General features: G+C 38.7%; 1 protein-coding gene across 1 annotated transcript in view; it reads left to right on the forward strand.

The window, feature by feature from the left end:
• LOC121888366 (guanine nucleotide exchange factor VAV3) overlaps positions 1 to 19,482 on the forward strand; it is a 94,385-nt gene that overhangs the window by 31,100 nt on the left and 43,803 nt on the right. The window contains exons 3-8 of the mRNA XM_042399830.1: positions 11,806 to 11,864; positions 11,980 to 12,045; positions 15,505 to 15,613; positions 16,492 to 16,593; positions 18,185 to 18,253; positions 19,250 to 19,353. Coding sequence (XP_042255764.1) covers positions 11,806 to 11,864; positions 11,980 to 12,045; positions 15,505 to 15,613; positions 16,492 to 16,593; positions 18,185 to 18,253; positions 19,250 to 19,353 — 509 coding nt within the window. The remainder of the gene's footprint in view (positions 1 to 11,805; positions 11,865 to 11,979; positions 12,046 to 15,504; positions 15,614 to 16,491; positions 16,594 to 18,184; positions 18,254 to 19,249; positions 19,354 to 19,482) is intronic.

The raw sequence follows: 19,482 nt of genomic DNA on the forward strand, positions 1-19,482 counted from the left end.
AGGGATCGTTTCATTGGTCAACTCTACACCTGGCCTTCTATTGGTTGGGGAATTTTGACTGGGTTGTTGCACAAAAAATCCAAGAGCAGCAGGAAATCTGTGCAAGCAACAATATATCTAAGTGTAAGCATACAGTTTGAGCAGAAGCAGAGCAAATATAAGTGCAAGCGGGGGCTATTTTAATGCGAGGGCAGGGTTTTAGGGAAAGAATTACAAAATCAGAATGTGGAATCAATAAATCATGCACTCGAATTGAAAGACCACACTCTTGAATAAAGACAGGAAGAAAGCCCCATAAATTCAACGTTTAAGAATGGTTGTAAATACATGCTTTTGTTTTATGTTACTCTAAGCTTTTCTAATGTCTTCCAAAGTGCCATATTTTACTCTGTGACATTAAATTATTCATGCGAAAAGTCACTGAGAAATAACATAAAGAGATTGCACACAGTCGCATGACTAATGTGTATAATCTACACAGTGAGATTGAAACAGTGCGTATTTAATTGTTCATGATTATAATGGAAACTCCTAAGGGTATGCTAAGTGATGCTAACCCACTTATGCCATATAGATATGACAAGCCGGCTATTTGTGGGCAGTGCTTTGGCAGCGGAGATCCAGTAGTGGGAAACACATTTGTTGCATTACAGAGGGACTGAACTGTATTTGGTTAATCAGACTTTCTCTGGGTATAGCGCTTGTTCCCTGCTGTTTCGGTGCCAGTTTTGGATTTCATCACTTGGTTTTAATGTGTCATGTCATGAACATCAAGAAGATTTCCTACACTTACCATAACTTGCATCAGAATTCATATTTGGCAAATAAGATGCAGCTACATAAATGAGTGGACGGTCTTCTCTGTTGCAACCCTCCTTTCTGATCTAGACTGATTAAATAAGTAGCTTTTTACATATTAATCCTGTCTAATACACTAAACCACACAAAGTGACCAATAAAAGCCAATCTGGATGACTAGTTGACCTGAAATTTAAAACTGTATACTGAACTGACAGCCAGGATTTAAAGACCTGCGGTACGGGAATTCTTCATTTACTTTTAAGGCTTTTACTGTCTTGAGCCAATAATACAGATGTCATTATGTTTACCTTTTTCCTTAGAGATTTGGATTTATGGCGCCGTCTCACAGAGTATTTGCCTGTTATGGCTCTGGTCAACACTATAATCCAGCATCGACGAAAGGCGGCAATAAAATGGCTGACATGTAAACTACCATGATGAATAGTGGTGTGAGGTGCAGTAAGATGGATAACCTGGATTCAGCCTTTGTTTACCTACAGCCACTATGGTTGTAAATCATGCGCAGCATTGCCAAAGATTCTGTATGTGTCTCCTGCTGGTTGGAAAAGCACTATATTGAAGTGGTTTGGCAGATTGCTACAGATTACTAATTCAAACCCCAAAACGTTGGGGTTTGAATTATGGAGTTCCATTTACTTTATATATTTGAATATTGACAATAAAGCTGTCAATACAGCATTTCTTCATATTGACAATATGGTTATATTTGAGATTGAGTTTTACTGATTGACTGATTTGTGGTTTGATTTTAATTGGCACACTAAAGTTGCGGTTTGATTGATGTCTGGCACAAGTATAAGTTACTGTTAATATAAAATGGTTACGTTTATTGCTTGTATGCTAACTGCAGAAACAGTATACTATAAAGATTAGTATGTAGTACACACTGTGTACAGTTATTATTATTGTAATGGAATTGGGACACAGCAGTAGTGTCCTGGCATGTATGCTTCTTTCTGCTAACAATCCCATAATCCGATACACTCATGATACCACTGTCATGATTTAGGACACTTGAATAGAACAGAGCCATTGTTAGAGTTAGTAACACTTGTGCTTCTCATACTATGACAAGTCAAAATGTCTGCTGTGCAAAAGAAACAAAGTGAAATAATTAATCTTTAACAGTAACTGTTATTATAACTACATACAAAGAGTTTATCCCTTTAGAGATGTATGTCCTGAGAGTTATTGTTTTACTTCCAAATTTAAGTTAAGGTTGTGGAGAATTTAGCTTTATTGACTACTTCAACTAATGACACTATCTTCATACAGCTGTTTTTAAAGTGGTTTAAAGTAATCAGTTATAGAGCTTCAATGTAGGGATGCAACAAACAATTATTTTCATTATTGATTTTTTTTTTCAATTCATGAGTCAATCGTTTATATCATCTATAAAATGTCCAAGAATAGTGAAAACATTCCTCAGAGCCCAAGGTGACAACTTGATATGACTTGTTTTGTTTGACCAACACTCCAAAACTCAAAAATATTCAACTTACAGTACAGTACAATGATATGAAACAACATTTAGTTCAATTCAATTCTTATTTTTTGTTGTTCTAGGTCTTTGTGGACCTGTCTCACTACCATCCACGATTATTGTTATTTTCTTGCAACTGTGAGTAGCTCCTGCCTATCCTTTGTGCATTGCATTGTGGTTAAAACATGTCAATCAGAAGCACATTCAAAACTCAAGTGGATTTACACTAGTCTGCATTCTGACATGAGTGTACTTAGTTTTACCACTTTCCCAGTGTCAACACACAGCTTACTCAAAACCTGCTTAGAATTAGTGTGTAGTATGGAATTTGGACACAGCTTCTATATTTCCTCTCAATGATGCCATCCTGTAGAGTGATAAATCCCCAAAACTGATTTCAACACTTGGCTGTCCCCTCTTGTGACTCATATGGTCCCACTGGGTGAGACGAGCTGTCTAAAACTGAAGCGTAGGGGTCCGTGACTGACACAGCAGGATCAAAGGCTGCGGGAAGAAGAAAAAAAAGAAAAAAGTGAGGAATGTCCATATGGATTTTCACTGACAGCCTTAGGACATCGTTTACAATGCAGACAACCCACTCAAACTTGCTCTTACACTTGGTTATGGTTTTGGCGAGTCTTTCAAGTCTTGGCTCCCCAAATGAGTCTACAAGGAGCTGAAAATCTGCAGCTTTTTAACCGTATCCCGATAGCTTCACTTCAGTGGTTGTTTGAAGGACTCTTAAAAACAGAGTTTATATTTTCAACTGAAAGACCCCTTGGGGAGACTACTTTTTCCCGTATGCTTCACTTCATCCTCAGTTAACTGTAGGATAATGTTTCAGTGGCGAGGGAATGAGATCGTCATGTCAACGTGATGAAACAATGGAGATTGTGTTGTAGATTGGTTTGGGTGTGGGTGGAGAGATGAGGTTATGTCTTTAGCATGGCTGCCACAATAGATTCAATGATAATAACAGCAGTGAGCACAGTAGCAAGAAGCTCTGGGATTCCTCGTGCTATCTCAGCGTAGAGGATTCTCCTCCATTATCAGAAGGCTGAATTTAAGGAAAAATTCACACATGAACACACTTACAATCATACATGTTAGTCTGTGATGATTATATAATGCAGAGATCCCCAAGACATCCCAAGCCAAAGCCTTGGGATATGTTTTGAAGTTGCAAACTGCTGCGTTTCAATGTGTGAACACTATTGTTCAGTACACTGGGAATAAAATAAAATGGATAACAAAAATCAATAATGCAAGAATCTGGGTGGAAATTGGACTGTTAAAGTACCATCTACAGTATAAATCACCATTTCACCATTCATAGTTTGGAATAATGACTTGGAGAGACGCATCAGCAGCAACACACAATCAAGTGGATTGTAAGTTTCCATAGCAGCATGAGGACTCCATTTACCGTAAACTGCACTAAAGGAGAAAACAAGACTTATTACAAGAGTTATTACAATTCATCCTCTGGGCACCACAGATATGTACCAAATCCATCCATACCAGCAATCCATCCAGTAGTTGTTGAGACATTTTAGAAAAAAAAAACCCCAACATTTCATAGTGGTGCTACATGAAAGGTCAGGGGATCACCAAAGTAAGCAAGCTACAAAATTTCACGGCAATCTAGCTAACAGGTGTTGACATATTTCAGTCTGGAGCAAAGTGGTGGAATGACCAACAGACCATCCATAAAGCAACAAAAACACAGACATTCATATAATCTGAAGTGGTAGTAATAGGATAAAATAGTTTTGGGTTTGTACAAATGAATGCTTGACTCTTCGGCATTACGTCTGAAAATAGACAAGTACTAATATACTAAACAAACAAATGTGGCAAGCACCAGTATGAATAATTCTTACTTGACTGTATGTCACAAAAAATCATGTGTTTTTTTCTTGTCTGTTCCGTGTATGTACGTGTGTGTGTATGTGTGTGTTAGTGTGCTATGACTGGTGGCACACTGCTGGTCAGTTATGGGCAGCCTGCTGATTCAGACAGTGTGAAATTCAGTTGGAGTCACCTCACCTGACAGCATAGTGAAGATCCGGCAGATCAGATGCATTTGGCCTGGAGCTGTGTGGGATCATCAGTATGCTCATTCAGTGTTTGTGTGTGAAAACCGTGCAAATGAGTGATTACATGGGCGATACGTCGCTCTGTTAATATGAGCATAAAACATTGCGGGAGGTGCAGGAGCGAAGGAGGGTTTCAAGGATCTGCTTTGATTACTGGTCAGGGTGTGAATGCACGTGTGACCTCAGGGGTTTAGTCTGCGGGGTTTGATGTGATTTACCTGGACAGCAATGATAACCTTGCTTTTGAACTTATGCTGTTGAGGTGGCTTTACTAGGAGGGACTCAAATCTTATACTGTTGTCAGTTTTATTTCTGCTGGAGCACAAACCGAACTGAAGGCCAAAAGACTTAGCAAGTGTGTGACATAGTGTAGTTAGAGGAGGACTTGGAGTATCTTCAGCTTCCACTGGGACAGATTTGTTCCAAAGTTTGTGCTGGAAAATGAGTTTTTAAACATGAGACATCTCAGCAGCTGGGCCAGTTATTGACTCATTAGCAGTGAATGACAACACTGTCAAAACTTGCAGCTACTACTGAGGTCATATTGTGCTGTGTGCCATGGAAACATCCACGTTCATTTATCAGCATATAGTTTCATTTGAGGACATGTTTTATATTATTATGCTATAAATACTGAATCTCCCAATGTCATCCATGACCATTATTGCCATTTCTCAATAGAAATCACCAGAAAAGTAGGTACCTTCCAAGCAGTTGTGGGATTGTGCAGCTGACAGTTTAGTTTCACAATTCCTATTAGTATCTCCTGGTAAAGGTGCAGAAAGGTAGTTTCTATTCCCCATGTCCAGATTGCCATGGTCACCTGTATCAATATAGCTTTTTAAATGAAAAAAAAAAAAGTGTTGCCAGATAACTGAATGAGTATAGAATAATGATTTGATCCAGGCTCATAAATACTTTACCAGGGGAACACTAATTCCTGTGTGAGACGTTAATCAAGTCACTTTTTGATGTAGAGTTCAAACAACTGCAGAAAATTAATCAGCAGCTATTTTGATAATTGATTAATCATTCAAGTTGTTTTTTTCTAGAAAAAAAATGCTGCAGATTCATTGTTACCAGCTTCTTAATTGTGACAATTTGCTGTTTTTCTTTGTCATATGTGACAGTAAAGTGAATATCTTTGGGTTTTAGACTGCGGGTCAGACAAAATTTTTCACTATTTTCTAATATTTTTTGGACCAAACGATCAATCGAGAAAATAATCGACAAGATTAATCGTTTATGAAAATTATCCATCAGTTGCAAACCCTAATTTTATGATTCCAAAGCCGTATGAGCTATCAGCTTTACTGACATTAACATTTCACAGAGAAAGTCAAAGGTGAAGGAAAGTTGGCGTCTTAACTTTACTGCCGTTCATCTCCCTCACTGTGTCTGAGAGGGCTTATGTTGTCATTTTTCAAAAGTTTCGTTTTTCACACAGTAGACGCTTGATGTGGACGGAGTGTGAGGAAACATACATTTTGAGAGTAGCTGGCTTAGTGTGGACGTGGTCTGAGGTAAGCAGTGTTTTCTAGGAAGTTCTGCTGTCTTTATATGCATGACTGTAGAATTAATGCAAGTGAAACAGTGTTTGATGAGGAGAGCGGCGGACTAAATGATGCAGGCAATGAAGACCGAGGAGAAAATGGCAAACGTGCGCCGCATTCCAATCAGCTATACGTCTGTATATCCAAACACACTAATTATGTATTATGGACGTTAATGAGCCACGGCACTGATTGCTAAACATTAGCTAGTCTGTCTCTCTCCGAGCCAATCAGGCTTTTACTGGCTTCTCTCTATGTGGATTGAATTTTATACGCCGCTGCATCTGTCAGGCAGACGTGCTCACAAACACACACACACACACACACACACAAGTGTACACACACATTTATCTAATCATATATGCACAAATAGCAATAATCTATCTCACTTGCAACACCCAAACACCAACACACACACACAGGAAACAAACGGGAAGTCAATTAGTCTAAATAACACATGTACTACACACACTCTCTGTCACACACTGACACACACCCACACATTTTACACCAGCATTCATTGTACTTACTGTCTCCATTGTGCATTTTTATGTAAATTTTGTGCTTTTTTATGTCTCGGTGAATTTGACATCCATTATTTGTCACCAGGCACAATAAGAGGGAAACAGAGGAGGTTGGTACATAATCACTCGTCCTTTATTTCCAGACTGTTCCAGAGAGCAACATGTTTGATGTGGAAAGCGTGTGAGAGAGGAGCCTTTTGGTTTTCTCTCTAAAACACAAACAGAATTTTACTGACTTGTTTTCCAGCCTTTCATGCAAGTTTAATCAAACATTGCCTGCAAAAAATGAGAGGCAGTGCCATTAATTCTGAAAAAAAAAAAGATTTGAGATTTCTAACCCCACCAAAAGCTTTTATGGTTTTCTGTAGTCTTTGAAGAATGATTTAAAGCTTTTGTAAAACCACTGTTAGCAAAAGCCAACTTTGACTTTTTAGTCACTGGTGCAACAAAGCACATCCTTACATTTTACACCATCAAACTCATCCTCTTAGCACTTTAAATCAACTGTTCCAAATATGCTAAGCATGAATACATCTCCCGAGTCAGAAAGTACTACAGTGAGATGGGAAAATCCCCTGAGATAACGGTCAGTGAGAGCTGGCGGTGATGCTAACACTCTCTGAAGGTGCCTTCACACCTGCTTGTTTGGCGTGGTTGAATTGGTCCCTCAAGTGTTTCCCTCCTGGATTACCTCATATGTGGGAGTGAGAAAACCCCAGAGGCAGTGTTTGCCAAACAGCTGATGCCTGGTCAGTCTCAGTCAGATAGTCACAGGCATGTGAAACCTATTCTATGTATGAAACCTTCTGTGCGTATCTTATTTATTGTTTGTAGGTTTATTGAAAATAGCAAATCAGCCAAAATGTAAGCTACAAATTAAAATATTGTTTATAATTTAGAATTTACATATATTTAGCTGACTTTGTCCATGAAGCTGTGTTTCTGTCAGTTTGACTCTGTTTGTTTTCTAGTGAAAACGCTGCAGTTAAACACCGTTTTCAACTGTGATTTCAGAATCTGTTTAGTGGGTAGATGACCTCAATTACAATCTGTAAACAGGAATAAAGTGTTCTTATTCTCACTGTGCCTATGCTCAGTTTTGAAGGCAATGTAAACATATATAGTGTTATCAAATATACGTGTTTCAGTGGATTACCTTAATGATCGCTATTTTTAGCCGGTAATCAGTAATTTAGAGAAAGAAGGGAAAGAAAAGAATATAAGCCACAGAAAGGAGGAGTGAAAGTGGAGTGTGGAAAACTGGGACAGCACGCTGGGTTGTGTGTGAAACCAATAAAACCGTTGGCACGTTATACACTGAAAATGCATTCGCCCATTTCTGAAGTTTATCACGAGAAAACAGTGAAGAATGTCTCGCAATGAACAGAAGAGGTGATGTTGATAGCAGATACTAGCAATCATCTCATATTGCTTCCTGATAATCAATTCACCTTTTGTCCTGTCCTGTGTCCTCACCTGCTCTACTTATTACTGAACTATGGAGCCAGTATTGATCTTTCAGTGAAAGCGGCAAACACATCATCCATGTCTGACGGAGCCCTTTTATAAGATCCATTCAGAAGCATCATAGCGTGAAAATACTGAGCGTTTCATTGCGTACTGATCGTCGAATTACATCTGTATGAACATTTTATGTGCATTATCAATATCTATCTGACTGTGCCAAAGCTGCGTCCACTTGCCAAGTATAAAATAAGGATGATGAAAAACCGAAAAGCTGCAATTTTTGACTTTAATGTGGCCCAATGTGTGTTCAATCTATAGAAACCAACATGTGGAGTAGTGTGATTGCTCTTTTTTAAATTCACAGAGAGCTGACAGATTGCTACTGACATCCACCCACACACAGACACACACACACACACACACTGTGTACTCATCTCCCTTTCATCTCAACAGTCACATCCCTCATCCTGCTTTAATTGCTCTGTTGTGAATCATTAGATCCAGCGGTGCGGCTGTGGTCAGACAGGGCAGGTTTATTAGCCTCCATCAAAGAGCCTCCATCCCTCTGCATCACGACTCATCGGCTACATGGCTGCTAACCCTCAGACCTCCTGCTTTATGTACATACACTGACACCAAATGTAATGCCCCACCTTTGATCTTTTCAACTCGAAACCCTTGCGTGATGTCTTACTGTACTGAGCCGTGCTGAGAACCTGACAGCGAAAATCATTTCGGGCTCACTTCGTGATTGTGGCTGATGACACAGTTGCTCAACGAGACTTTAAAGAACAGATACTGTGCCAGTCTTGCATGGGAGACCTTGTGACAGCTGAATCATGATGTATTTTTAAGTCTTGCAGAATACAGCTCTAAGACCTCTTCTTCTCACAGTAGTAATCATATATATATTTGCTTTGCTGACTAATGAAGTTTCTTTTTTTGCTAAAATTAAGCATATCGCCTCTTGGAATTTCAACCCTTCATTTCCTTTGTGGACAGGTTTCTATTATTAGTGGTATAACTGCTGATGGATGAAATACTTGTGAGTCTTCAGAAAGTCTTCTTGGCTGTGTGCAGATGGTCAATTTTGCAGCGAATGTGTGTGTGACTCATGTGAACGCCGAAGCCAAAAAGCACAACTCTATGCGACTTGTCCTCAGCTGCCAACAGAAACTGGAAAGGCTCCAAAGCTCTGTAGAGCATGCAGTGGATCTTCAGCTTTTTGGACATGTTGTACCTGCCAACTGGCCTCCGGATGTCATGCTCTTCATTCATTATTGGAGAGTGTAGACCAGCATCTCTGTCTAATAGCTGCGTGAGGATTAATAACTGGAGGGAAGAAGATTCTCTTTGAATATTGGTGGAAGCGCTCAGATACGGGATGTGTCACTCTCGATGCATACATCCACGTCTGTGTTTGGATTGCTAAACTGACATGCATTTTAATATTTAACACAACATGTGTTCATTAGCATATACCGCAGTTCATGTTGCAGAAGCGCTTTATCAGTTGTCACCCACACATGAATCACAGATAGCCCACAAAATGTCCACATTTATACTCAAAACTGTCTCTTGTTCCCGTTCCTCTTTGCTTTCTGAGGGAACCATTGATAACAGAGGTTCACTAACGTCCAGGCTCCTTTCAGTCTGCAGCTTTAAATAGGCTCTATAAGTTTAAGCTTTGGATCCTCTTTCTCATGTAACGTAGAAAAAAGTTCCCGCACTGTACAGTAAAGTTAAGGCACAATCGTTCTGCATAAGCTGTTTGTTCTGTTTGAGAATTAAAAGATTAGTGCGAAATTCAGTCAAAAGAATTCATGCAAGCGAATGTGATTGAAGTTGTTGTTCCAATAATTGTTGATAACAAATACTTTGAAGTATAAATAAGTAGAAAATGAATTGTTTTTGGACTGGCACACCTTTCAAAATCCTATTTTTGTCTCCTCTACTTTTATTAGTTCAGGTTGATTTTATGAACAAAATCTCTCTGAACATCGTCCTCTTGCTGTCCAGCTGCAATAAACCGGATCAGAGAGGAGTTGATAAAAACGTTGCTCATCTGAGTTGAACTGAGTTATTACTGATAAGCTTAAGGAGCAGCGGCGAACGTTTGGCAGACTTTTTTGCCCTTGATTTTGCTTCTAAGGCGACACTCAGATAATTGGTGGAGGTTGTTGAACACCTGCAGACACGACTCAGGCTTTAAAAAAAGGAACTCTTTTTTTTCATTCAGTTTTTCAGGTAGAAAAAACATTTCATTTGTATATATTTAGTATTTTTTATTATTTTATTTAAAAAAATACACTAAAAAGAATCAGATTTGAGTCATCCATCGTCTATAATAAAGTATGAGGTCTCTATGGAAACTGAAAATGGTTTTAAGCAGGGCATGGAAAGCACCAATTTTATCCTGATTTGTCATTTGTACGATTGTATATAAATGCAGGTCTCTAACACTTGTGCGTGCAACCTCCACTCACGACTCACGATAATCAACCACCTCTGCTGGTAGCTCTGTCACGAACACACCGCCCCCTCCCACCGTTCAGCTGCTCACAACTAATATTTCCCTTTGATCACAACTACGACTAATGAACTCAGCTTTAATTTGTGTTTCATTAGTGCCCCGCTGCGACACTTGTCCGCTGTGATAAAAGGTCCTCTCAAACTCCGACAGACAGATTGATGAAATATGAGATGTCAGACAGTCAGACAGAGATATGATGGATGTGATGAAGTTTGATTGATTGCATATTTCAATTGATCAGCACTTGTCAGCTTGTCTATGAGAGACCTTTAACCTGATTAACAGAATCAGGAAATACCAAAAACAGCTTTAGTACATAGATCACCATCAATCTTCAGCATCCTACGTTGGGTGAACATTAATTCTACGTCAGTGACACACTACATGTCGCATTATTAGTTCCAGGGGTTCCACTTCTGTCTGTCTCTGTCCTTTGTCTGCTACTGGAGGGGGAAGGGAAAGGCCGGTTGTGTGATCAATATTGATTTGTAAGAGCTTTATGCTCTGAGGCAAATGTATCTATGGTGCATCTTTGATTTGTTGCGGAGCGAGTGCAAGCGTGCAGGCATGTTTTCACCAGCACGTCCGCGTGTTCTGTCGATGGGTAGATGACCCACAAACAGCTGTTTGCCAGGTCGCAGAATGTGAATGGACAGAGCTGCCTGTCGGTGAAGCGTTGACACAGATAATAGAGCTGTATCGTTCATACAGCAGGTGAGTTCAATGATTAGTCAAGCAGGTCACACACACACACACACATACGGGGTCAAGGGCACTGCCAGGACTGAGCACAGCAGCGTGAAATTACATGTCATACTAATAGCAATCATGTCAGCCTACGAGGGCACGTGGTTTACTTCACAGCGCGATCAATTACTGATCAGTTCACGCAACTCTGCTCTGCTGTTACTGTTCCACTTTCTGTTGACTGTGTGTCGATTGAATCCGTTTTTTGTGCAGCAAAATTCCCCTCTCATCAACACCTCTCTCATTGTTTCTTGTTGCTTCTGCTCTGAAATGAATATTGCACTATTACATATACATTGTTAACTTTGGTAATAGAAGTTTGCTTGTGCGACTGAACTGCTTCTTGTATGATAATCCATGGAAGATGACATGGTGTGAGTTGTACAGTGCAGTCTGTTTTGGTTAGTGGTGGTAGAGTGTTTGAGAATGCTGCCCTCATGTGTCTCCTCTAAGAAATGCAGCACAGTTTGAGCACCAAGAACAAAACAACAAACCCCCGAAATCAGTCAAGTATTTACGTTTCACACTGAATTACTTTAATTAATCTAATTAACTTACTTTTTCTTTTTCATCGCAGGTTATGGACACACTTTCTAAACTGTCCCAAACAGCGATTGCACAACAAACTGGACTCAGGTATGTTGAAATGACACATTGTCTATTATGAACATGATAATACAACTTAACACATGATGCATGATATATGAAGCTTTTAAACCTAAAACAGGATTTTTTCTTTTTTCCTTAAAAGGCCTTTTCCGACAGAAGAGAGTGTTGAAGACGAGGATATCTACAACCACTTGGAAGACCTCATAGAGTATGTTATCCCTCCTCTCCTCTCATTTAAAATATCTTAAATTACTCTCAAGTCTCCCTCCTACTTAAAAGTCTTTTTTCAGGCTATTGTGGGCATATGCAACATTTGTTCTCTGGGTGTTGACTGGAGGGCAGCCACTTCCTCCTGGGCTGACAGCACCACCTCACCCCACTCTTTTCTTAGTTAACCACATGTCATATAGGCTTGTGGCGTGATCATCTGTGCAGCCTGTATTCAACCCTTATTCCCACTTATGTAAACACTGTGGAGTGTAAAGTGTTTTTGTAACATCAAATCAACCTGACAATTTAACTGAAAGTGACTGCTTTCTAAGAACATGCAGCCTTGCTAGTTTTACTATAAAATAACTTTATCAAAACAAAAAATAATGCATTTTTCACTTTTGAATGTGAATAGGGAACAAACATTATATAATCCACTTCCGTTGCAAACAGGGCTGCTGGTACATTCTCATGCAAAGCCCTCTATCTAAATGTAATGCAGCAATAAAAAACGGGATCTGAAAGAATTTTAGAGGCTTGACAGTGTTGTAGTTAATATGCTTTTTGATGGTGCTATAGATTAAAATATTTTTTGGACTACAGCTGTCAGTTGGCAATGTGTATATACAGAATATTTTTGCTAATATTTTTCCTCTCACCAATATTTTCTTGTATTTATAACACTTGCTTATTTAAACATTTGTTAAACTTTAGATTTAAGGCTTTCTTCAGCCAGCCGGTGCAGATGCCTTTTGATTTTGATGTCTCTATTTTTGGCCTACATGCAGTCAAATGTCACTTTTTGGAGCCAAACATGTAACCATTAACAATTATGGAAAAAATTGATTGATATTGAGACCATTTCAAGGGCAGACTTACTGTAACACGTGTTCTGATGTAGACAGCAGTGAAGACGGATAATCTTACAGTTAAAATGGTTTTGGGAAGCCTTACGATGACACGGTGCTCTGGTCTATGTTTAGTGCTGACAGCTCCTAGAGTAGGAGGCAGCCCACTAGTCTGTAGTGACAGAAGAAAACATGGGGCTGACAGCAGCCAGCAGTGGATGTGAGATAGATGTGGCAGCCTGGATCACACTCAACAGAGCCGTGTTCAGCTCTCAACTCCCATCTGCTCAGTGCTAAACCACCGTTAAATGGACGTAGCATACACACACACGCACACACACACACACACAGAAATATACCCACCCCCCCCAACAGGAGAGATTCACTTTTCAATTTAATTTATCAGCTACCTGTTCATTTAGATCCAACTGTTAGATCACAGCAACTAACTGATACAGATTCTGCACAACCACCGCCACAGGTCATGACCAAAAGAAATCTACATATTTGCAAACTGGAACTTTTAATGATGATTCAGTGGTTCAAAAGTAAATTCTGTACGTAGGTGTTGCTGCTTATTTGACCCTTGAGAAAATCCAGTCATTTTCAAATGTATCAAAGGGACTTGATGCTCCACAAAGTGCTACCAGTGTGGCTGGAAACTGATTAAAATGGGTGCATGTTGAAATTTTATTCAATGATACAAGCATGCAATTCACTGTTTCCCTAATGAATACTAATTGGAAAATAACATTGGTTAGATGGATTTGTGTTGTGTGTTTTTTTAATGATATAACTCAAAGATTTTAAAGACCCTGCAAACTTTTCTTCAAATCTTAAAGGTACCCTGTGGAATTTTCTTGTTTACAAAAAAAAGTGATGTTTACATTCAGTATAACTCAGTAAAGCACACTGTGTTGATCCCTGGAGCCTGACAAATGTCCTAAATGCATTTCCTTACTCATTAAACATTTGGAAAGCTGATTTTTAAAATGTTTTAAATCCTGCATTGTTTACATCTGTGTTTATTTGTGAGCAGTCTTCATCTTCCCTGCCTTTGTTGGCACATTGCTAAGTTTCTTTGCATGTCACTGCTGCCAGCTGTTGATCAGTGGAATTATGTAAAACCAACAGGAAGACTGTGCAGCATGGCCTGCATGCCAGTGCACAATACAAACATAATGAAAACCCCCTCTTTAAAACATTCCAACCAACCAACCACCAACCAACAACAACAACAACAACAACAAAACATCTTTAGGTATTATTAATTAAGAGTTTAATACTCAAAAACTCAGTTCATCTGCTACATCAGAGCTGTTATGAAGGACTGTGGTGCACATTAAAATATGTGACATAAACATTTCCATCTGAATTCCTACCCAATTCAAACCAGAGGAAAAATAAACAAAAGGGCAGAAATCTCTCAAATGAAACAACCACAACTTAAGCAAAAAAATGTGTGTTTATGTATTGCAAAAAGCTGATGGATGAAAAACATTTCCATGTCCTTTAAAACTGAAATGTTATTGTAGATGTTCTAGTCAAATTTATTCTTGGATTTATTTCAGATGTATTTCTTCACATTCTATATCGAGCCAGTTACCCATGGCTCACTACCTTTTCATTCTATGAAAATAGCAATCCCTACTTGTTGAAGCAGCATGCTATTTTTGTAGCAGCAAATTGAATAAATCTCCACAAAACTGCCAGACGTTCCAACATATTTGAATTTACCCGATAAGTTGTAGTTCATATGTTCTCACCTCTGACATAATGCTAGAGGGATACTATCACTTCACATGTATGCTAACATAACATACTAACATACTATCACAGAGCTGACCAGCAAATGATCCAACAGGGACATACGGATCATTTTGCAGTCTAGTTTTAATCATTCACATCATTGACCAGTCCACCAAAACCTTGGTGTATTAATGCCAATATCCATTGGACATTCTGTCAGACCTGCTGGAGTGTTTTCCAAAGTTTTTCCAATGCTTTTAATATCCACAGCCTGTGCAATACATGCCCCACCTCACCCCCTGCTCTTCACCTTAATATACCATACAGTGCCTGCACACTTAAAAGTCCTACGTGCTCTGTGTTTAAGTGCCTCCTTGAGAGATTTTCCCCTTATGTTTCTTTCCTCTTGAGGACATTGGTTTCTAAGGTAAGTAGAAGAGTAGAAGAACACACACATGCACAGAGTCATGCCATGTTGGTCCAATTGCTAAAGTAAAGTAATTGGCTTGGATGGGAGCAATCAGAAAAGGCCTGTGGCTTCACACAGAAAAGTCTTGTGTGTGTGTGTGTGCGTGTGTGTGTGTGTGTGTGTGTGTGTGTGTGTGTGTTCCTGAACCACTTTCACAGCCATGGATTAAGTTTTGTCCCCGACTAACAGGATTTGTAGTATAGTATTAAAATCCATGTCTGTTAAACTAGAACTGGCTGGTGTTTTTTTGTGTGTGTGTGTCCAACGGAAACTCTTCACGCGGCTGTCATGAAGAGTAAAAAAAACCAGTACCCACTCACTAAAACTCAGGATCAAACAGCAGTGTGATGTAATGTAATGTCACTTCTATATCCTATCATATGTGCTGCAGTGAGAACGGGGTGGAGGATGAGGAGGATCTGTACGACTGCGTGTATGACGACGAAGACGGCGGAGAGATCTACGAGGACCTGATGAAGACAGAAGCCATCCCTCCTCCGGTCAGAGCTCTTTAACCTCTCTCACATCTTTACTACACCTCATTGATACAGGTGTTGACTAAGTTGTACACATCGAGTCCACATCTGTATTAAAGGAATAGTTCAACATTTTGGGGAAATACATTTATTCACTTCCTTCCCAAGAGATAGAGGAGAGGATTTTGACTTTTTGAACAAATCAAACAAATGAGATATGACGTGTTAAGTAGTGAGCTTCAAAAAGTCTTTATTCTAAGCTACAATAAGCTAACCAACTGCTGGCTGTAACGCTAGCTTTATATTTATCGAACAGATAACTAACTGATGGCAAGAATGCAAATAAATGTATACATTTTAAGTGACAGACCAGGTGATTACATTACTTAAATTAAATTATATAAATTTAAGACATTAAACTTATTAATTGCAGTTTTTGTGTTGTAGAATTTTGTTCATATTATTCATTATATAATCATATATTTGTTATTCTCTTATCAAATGTTTTGGATTGAGCTGAATTAAACTCATTGCTCTAGATAGACAGACGGATACAGTTTGGAAAACACATTCCCTTACTAGGATTGAAACCTGCAGATGCCCAACATTTCATAGCTTAGGAATTTATGAAGTTGATAAAAGCTGTTTGAAACTGTACCTCACATCCTGTATCACAATTGGCAGAGAATCGAGCAAGCATGTGTGAATCCCTGACTTTGCTCAAAGGGTCACACTGGTTACATCTGGTTGAAGACTCAACAGTTTGTCAGCCACAGCACCCACAGCGCTGACACATAGTAACAGACCTGTGTGTGTGTGTTTGTGTGTGTGTGTGTGTGTGTGTGTGTGTGTGTGTGTGTGTGTGTGTGTGTGTGTGTGTGTGTGTGTGTGTGTGTGTGTAGGCGTTTCAGAAACAGGCGGAGACTGACATCAGGAGTTGCTGTTTAACAGAAATCAAGCAGACAGAGGAGAAATACACTGAAACCCTGGACTCTATAGAGAAGGTACAGACTGGCTGACTGATGCTGTCTGATGTGCTTGTTACTGTATTGTGAGGACATCTTAATATGAAATGATATTCACTTTATTGCACTGAACATTTTTTTAGCTGTAATTTTGTGTGCTGTTATTCACTGATGTAATGTGGAATCATGAAGTTTTTAGATTTAAAACTTCAGGGTATTTGGATAAAAGTATCTGGTGTGTAGAGAAGAATGTGGTAATGTTGCTGCTTAATCCTGTTCAATCTCGTTACTGTACTTAGATCAGTGGTTCCCAAAGAATAAAGCAGTGTCTGCTTGCGACCCCCCCAGTCAAAGGTTGAACATATTTGAGTTGTGTGCAGTTTAACCAAAAAGTGTTTTTCTCCTCTATATCTGTCAGATTGTTTAATTTCAACAACTGTTAAGACACCTAAGAGGTAAAACAATTGAGTTCTTCACATGAAAAAAGCATGAAGATCAGAAAAAAGAGGAAAAAATAAATAAATCAATACTCTTCTTCTCTCATTCATAATCTTGCGCCCCACCATATTTATCTTGTGAATCACTGACTTTAATTATACCACTCCTTGTAACTTTTAAATGTGAAATGACTTGAAATTGACTAAGTGGGGCTAATGTACTTATCAAACTGACATCTACAATGTGAGTGTGATGTACTGAGGAACCAAAATCTGTAAAAAAAAAAAAAAAAACAGTGAAAAAGGAAAGCTACGTTCCTGTTACATAACAGGATTAACAAGATACAACACAGAGATCAAGATTTATAAAAACTATTCTGAACGAGTAACCATTTATTAATGCATTGTTTGTTTTAGCCATCCTGACTAATTTAAATGTCATAACTTTTCCCAGTAACAACTACTGTATATAGGCAATTTCAGTACCAGAAATAATACAAGTTACTAATAAAATTTCCAACTCTGCTAGAAATCAATTTGGCTTCCTTATCAAGTGCAATATGTGAATCCGACTGAACGTAATCACCAGTTTACAAGGTATAATGGAAAAAATAATGAGTGTTGTAACAAATCTTTTGTCCCTGAGAGAAATAGCTGAAAGATTATATTTTTATTTTTGAAATTAGCAGCGGGTACTGAGTAAACTGAGCACTGCTGAGAACAAACTACACCAAAAGAAAAGCCCTTTAGTCGTGGATGTTTTCCACCTTGCCCTGCACTTTTTCAGGACTGTGGAAGGCCCGCGCCGTCTCTTACCCCCCGGCCACAGCTACTTGTCTTCTCTCTCTTGTGTACGTTCACGTCTGGAAAAAGACCTTGCCTGATTTCCCAGCGGAGTATCTCAGTAGATGACTTTCGTTATGAAGTGGATGGTGGAATTTAGTTTGTGCTCGCCTGCTCCTTTGAGATGTAGAGGTGACTATGTGGCGGGAGTTTTCTGAGAGGAAATCATTAAATTGCAAACTCTGAAAATGAGATTATTGTCGTGACCCAGACAGTCCTCCTTGTTTTTGCTGACTGCAGCTCTTTGCAACTTGGCCCCCATAATATAATAGCTTCTCGCAAAATGACTTTCCCACACTTATTCTAGAGGGACGAGCTTCATTCTCTCACATTCTCTCTCTCTGCTGCAGCACTTTATGACGCCCCTCACCATGTTTTTATCCATGGCCGAGATGGAAAAGGTGTTTGTGAATGTCCCGGTAAGTCTACAGTATAATAATCCTACTGGGTGGGCAGCTTTGGGTCACAAAATTCTTTTTACACAGAAAACATTTTGACATGTTACAGCAGTGTGATAAATGATGACACTGAAAGCTACAATCTAATTCATTTTGGTGGGTTTTGTACTGACTTTGGTTGAGCATCATGTTTTTTTTCTTCTATGACATGTCACAGTAGGAAAAAGCACATGTGTAAATAATCAAATCAATGATGGCTGAATTCCATTTAGCTGCTACAGTTTCAGGGTCCTGGTATTGTGCATGCTACTATCAACACCTGTGCTCTTCCTACCGTGAAAAGTCAAACGTCTGCTGTGAAAAAGGCCCATAGTGAAAAACAAATCAATGTTTAATACACAAGTTGAATCACAACTGTTCACACAGCTTTTAATGTGCATAATGAGCATGCAAACATAGCTGCTAATCAGAGCTTGCTAATTAGAAAACTACAGCAGGCGTTGCAATCTATCCGGTGGTTGCTGACAAACAGCCAACTTAGGTTTAAGTTCAAGGATACTTTATATCTGCAAAAAACAGGATAAACAGTTTAATGTTAAAAGAGAACCATATGCCACCATCTAAATCTTTAGTTTCAAATGAAAGGGAAGCTTAAACGATTAGTTGATTAATCAATAGAGAAAAATTTGGCAACTATTTTGTTAATTGATTGATTAATTTAGTATTTTTCAAGCAAAAATATCAATTATTTCCTAATTTCAACTTCTCCATCGTGAGGATTTGCTGCTTTTCTTTGTCTCAGTCTGTGTCTCTTTGATCATAAAGCATTTCTCTTCAGGTTTTAGACTGTTCAGACAAAACAAAGGAAATTTTATTGAGCAGTTTTCATTATTTTCTTACATCTAATTAATCAGTCGATGAATCAATAATGAAAATAACTTCTAGTTGCAACCCTAAATGAAAGTAAAGAAAACGGAAGCGGCTCAACATGAAAGATTGTTTGATTTTGTGTTTCAGGAACTGGTTAAAGTTCACAAATGTTTACTACTGGAAATCCAAGACTCAGTCCAACACAGAAGTGCCCAGAACCTTTACCAGATATTCATCAATTTCAAAGAGAGGTACAGTATATACTTTATAACCCCCTGAAAAAGTCTTTGTGTCATTTTTAGAATAATACAGAACAGGGATATATTTTTCTTATACTGCATACAGAACTTTTATTAACTATATCCAGTTTAGGAATAAAA

The sequence above is a fragment of the Thunnus maccoyii genome, chromosome 21 (genome assembly GCF_910596095.1).
Source record: "Thunnus maccoyii chromosome 21, fThuMac1.1, whole genome shotgun sequence".
Lineage (NCBI taxonomy): Eukaryota > Metazoa > Chordata > Actinopteri > Scombriformes > Scombridae > Thunnus > Thunnus maccoyii.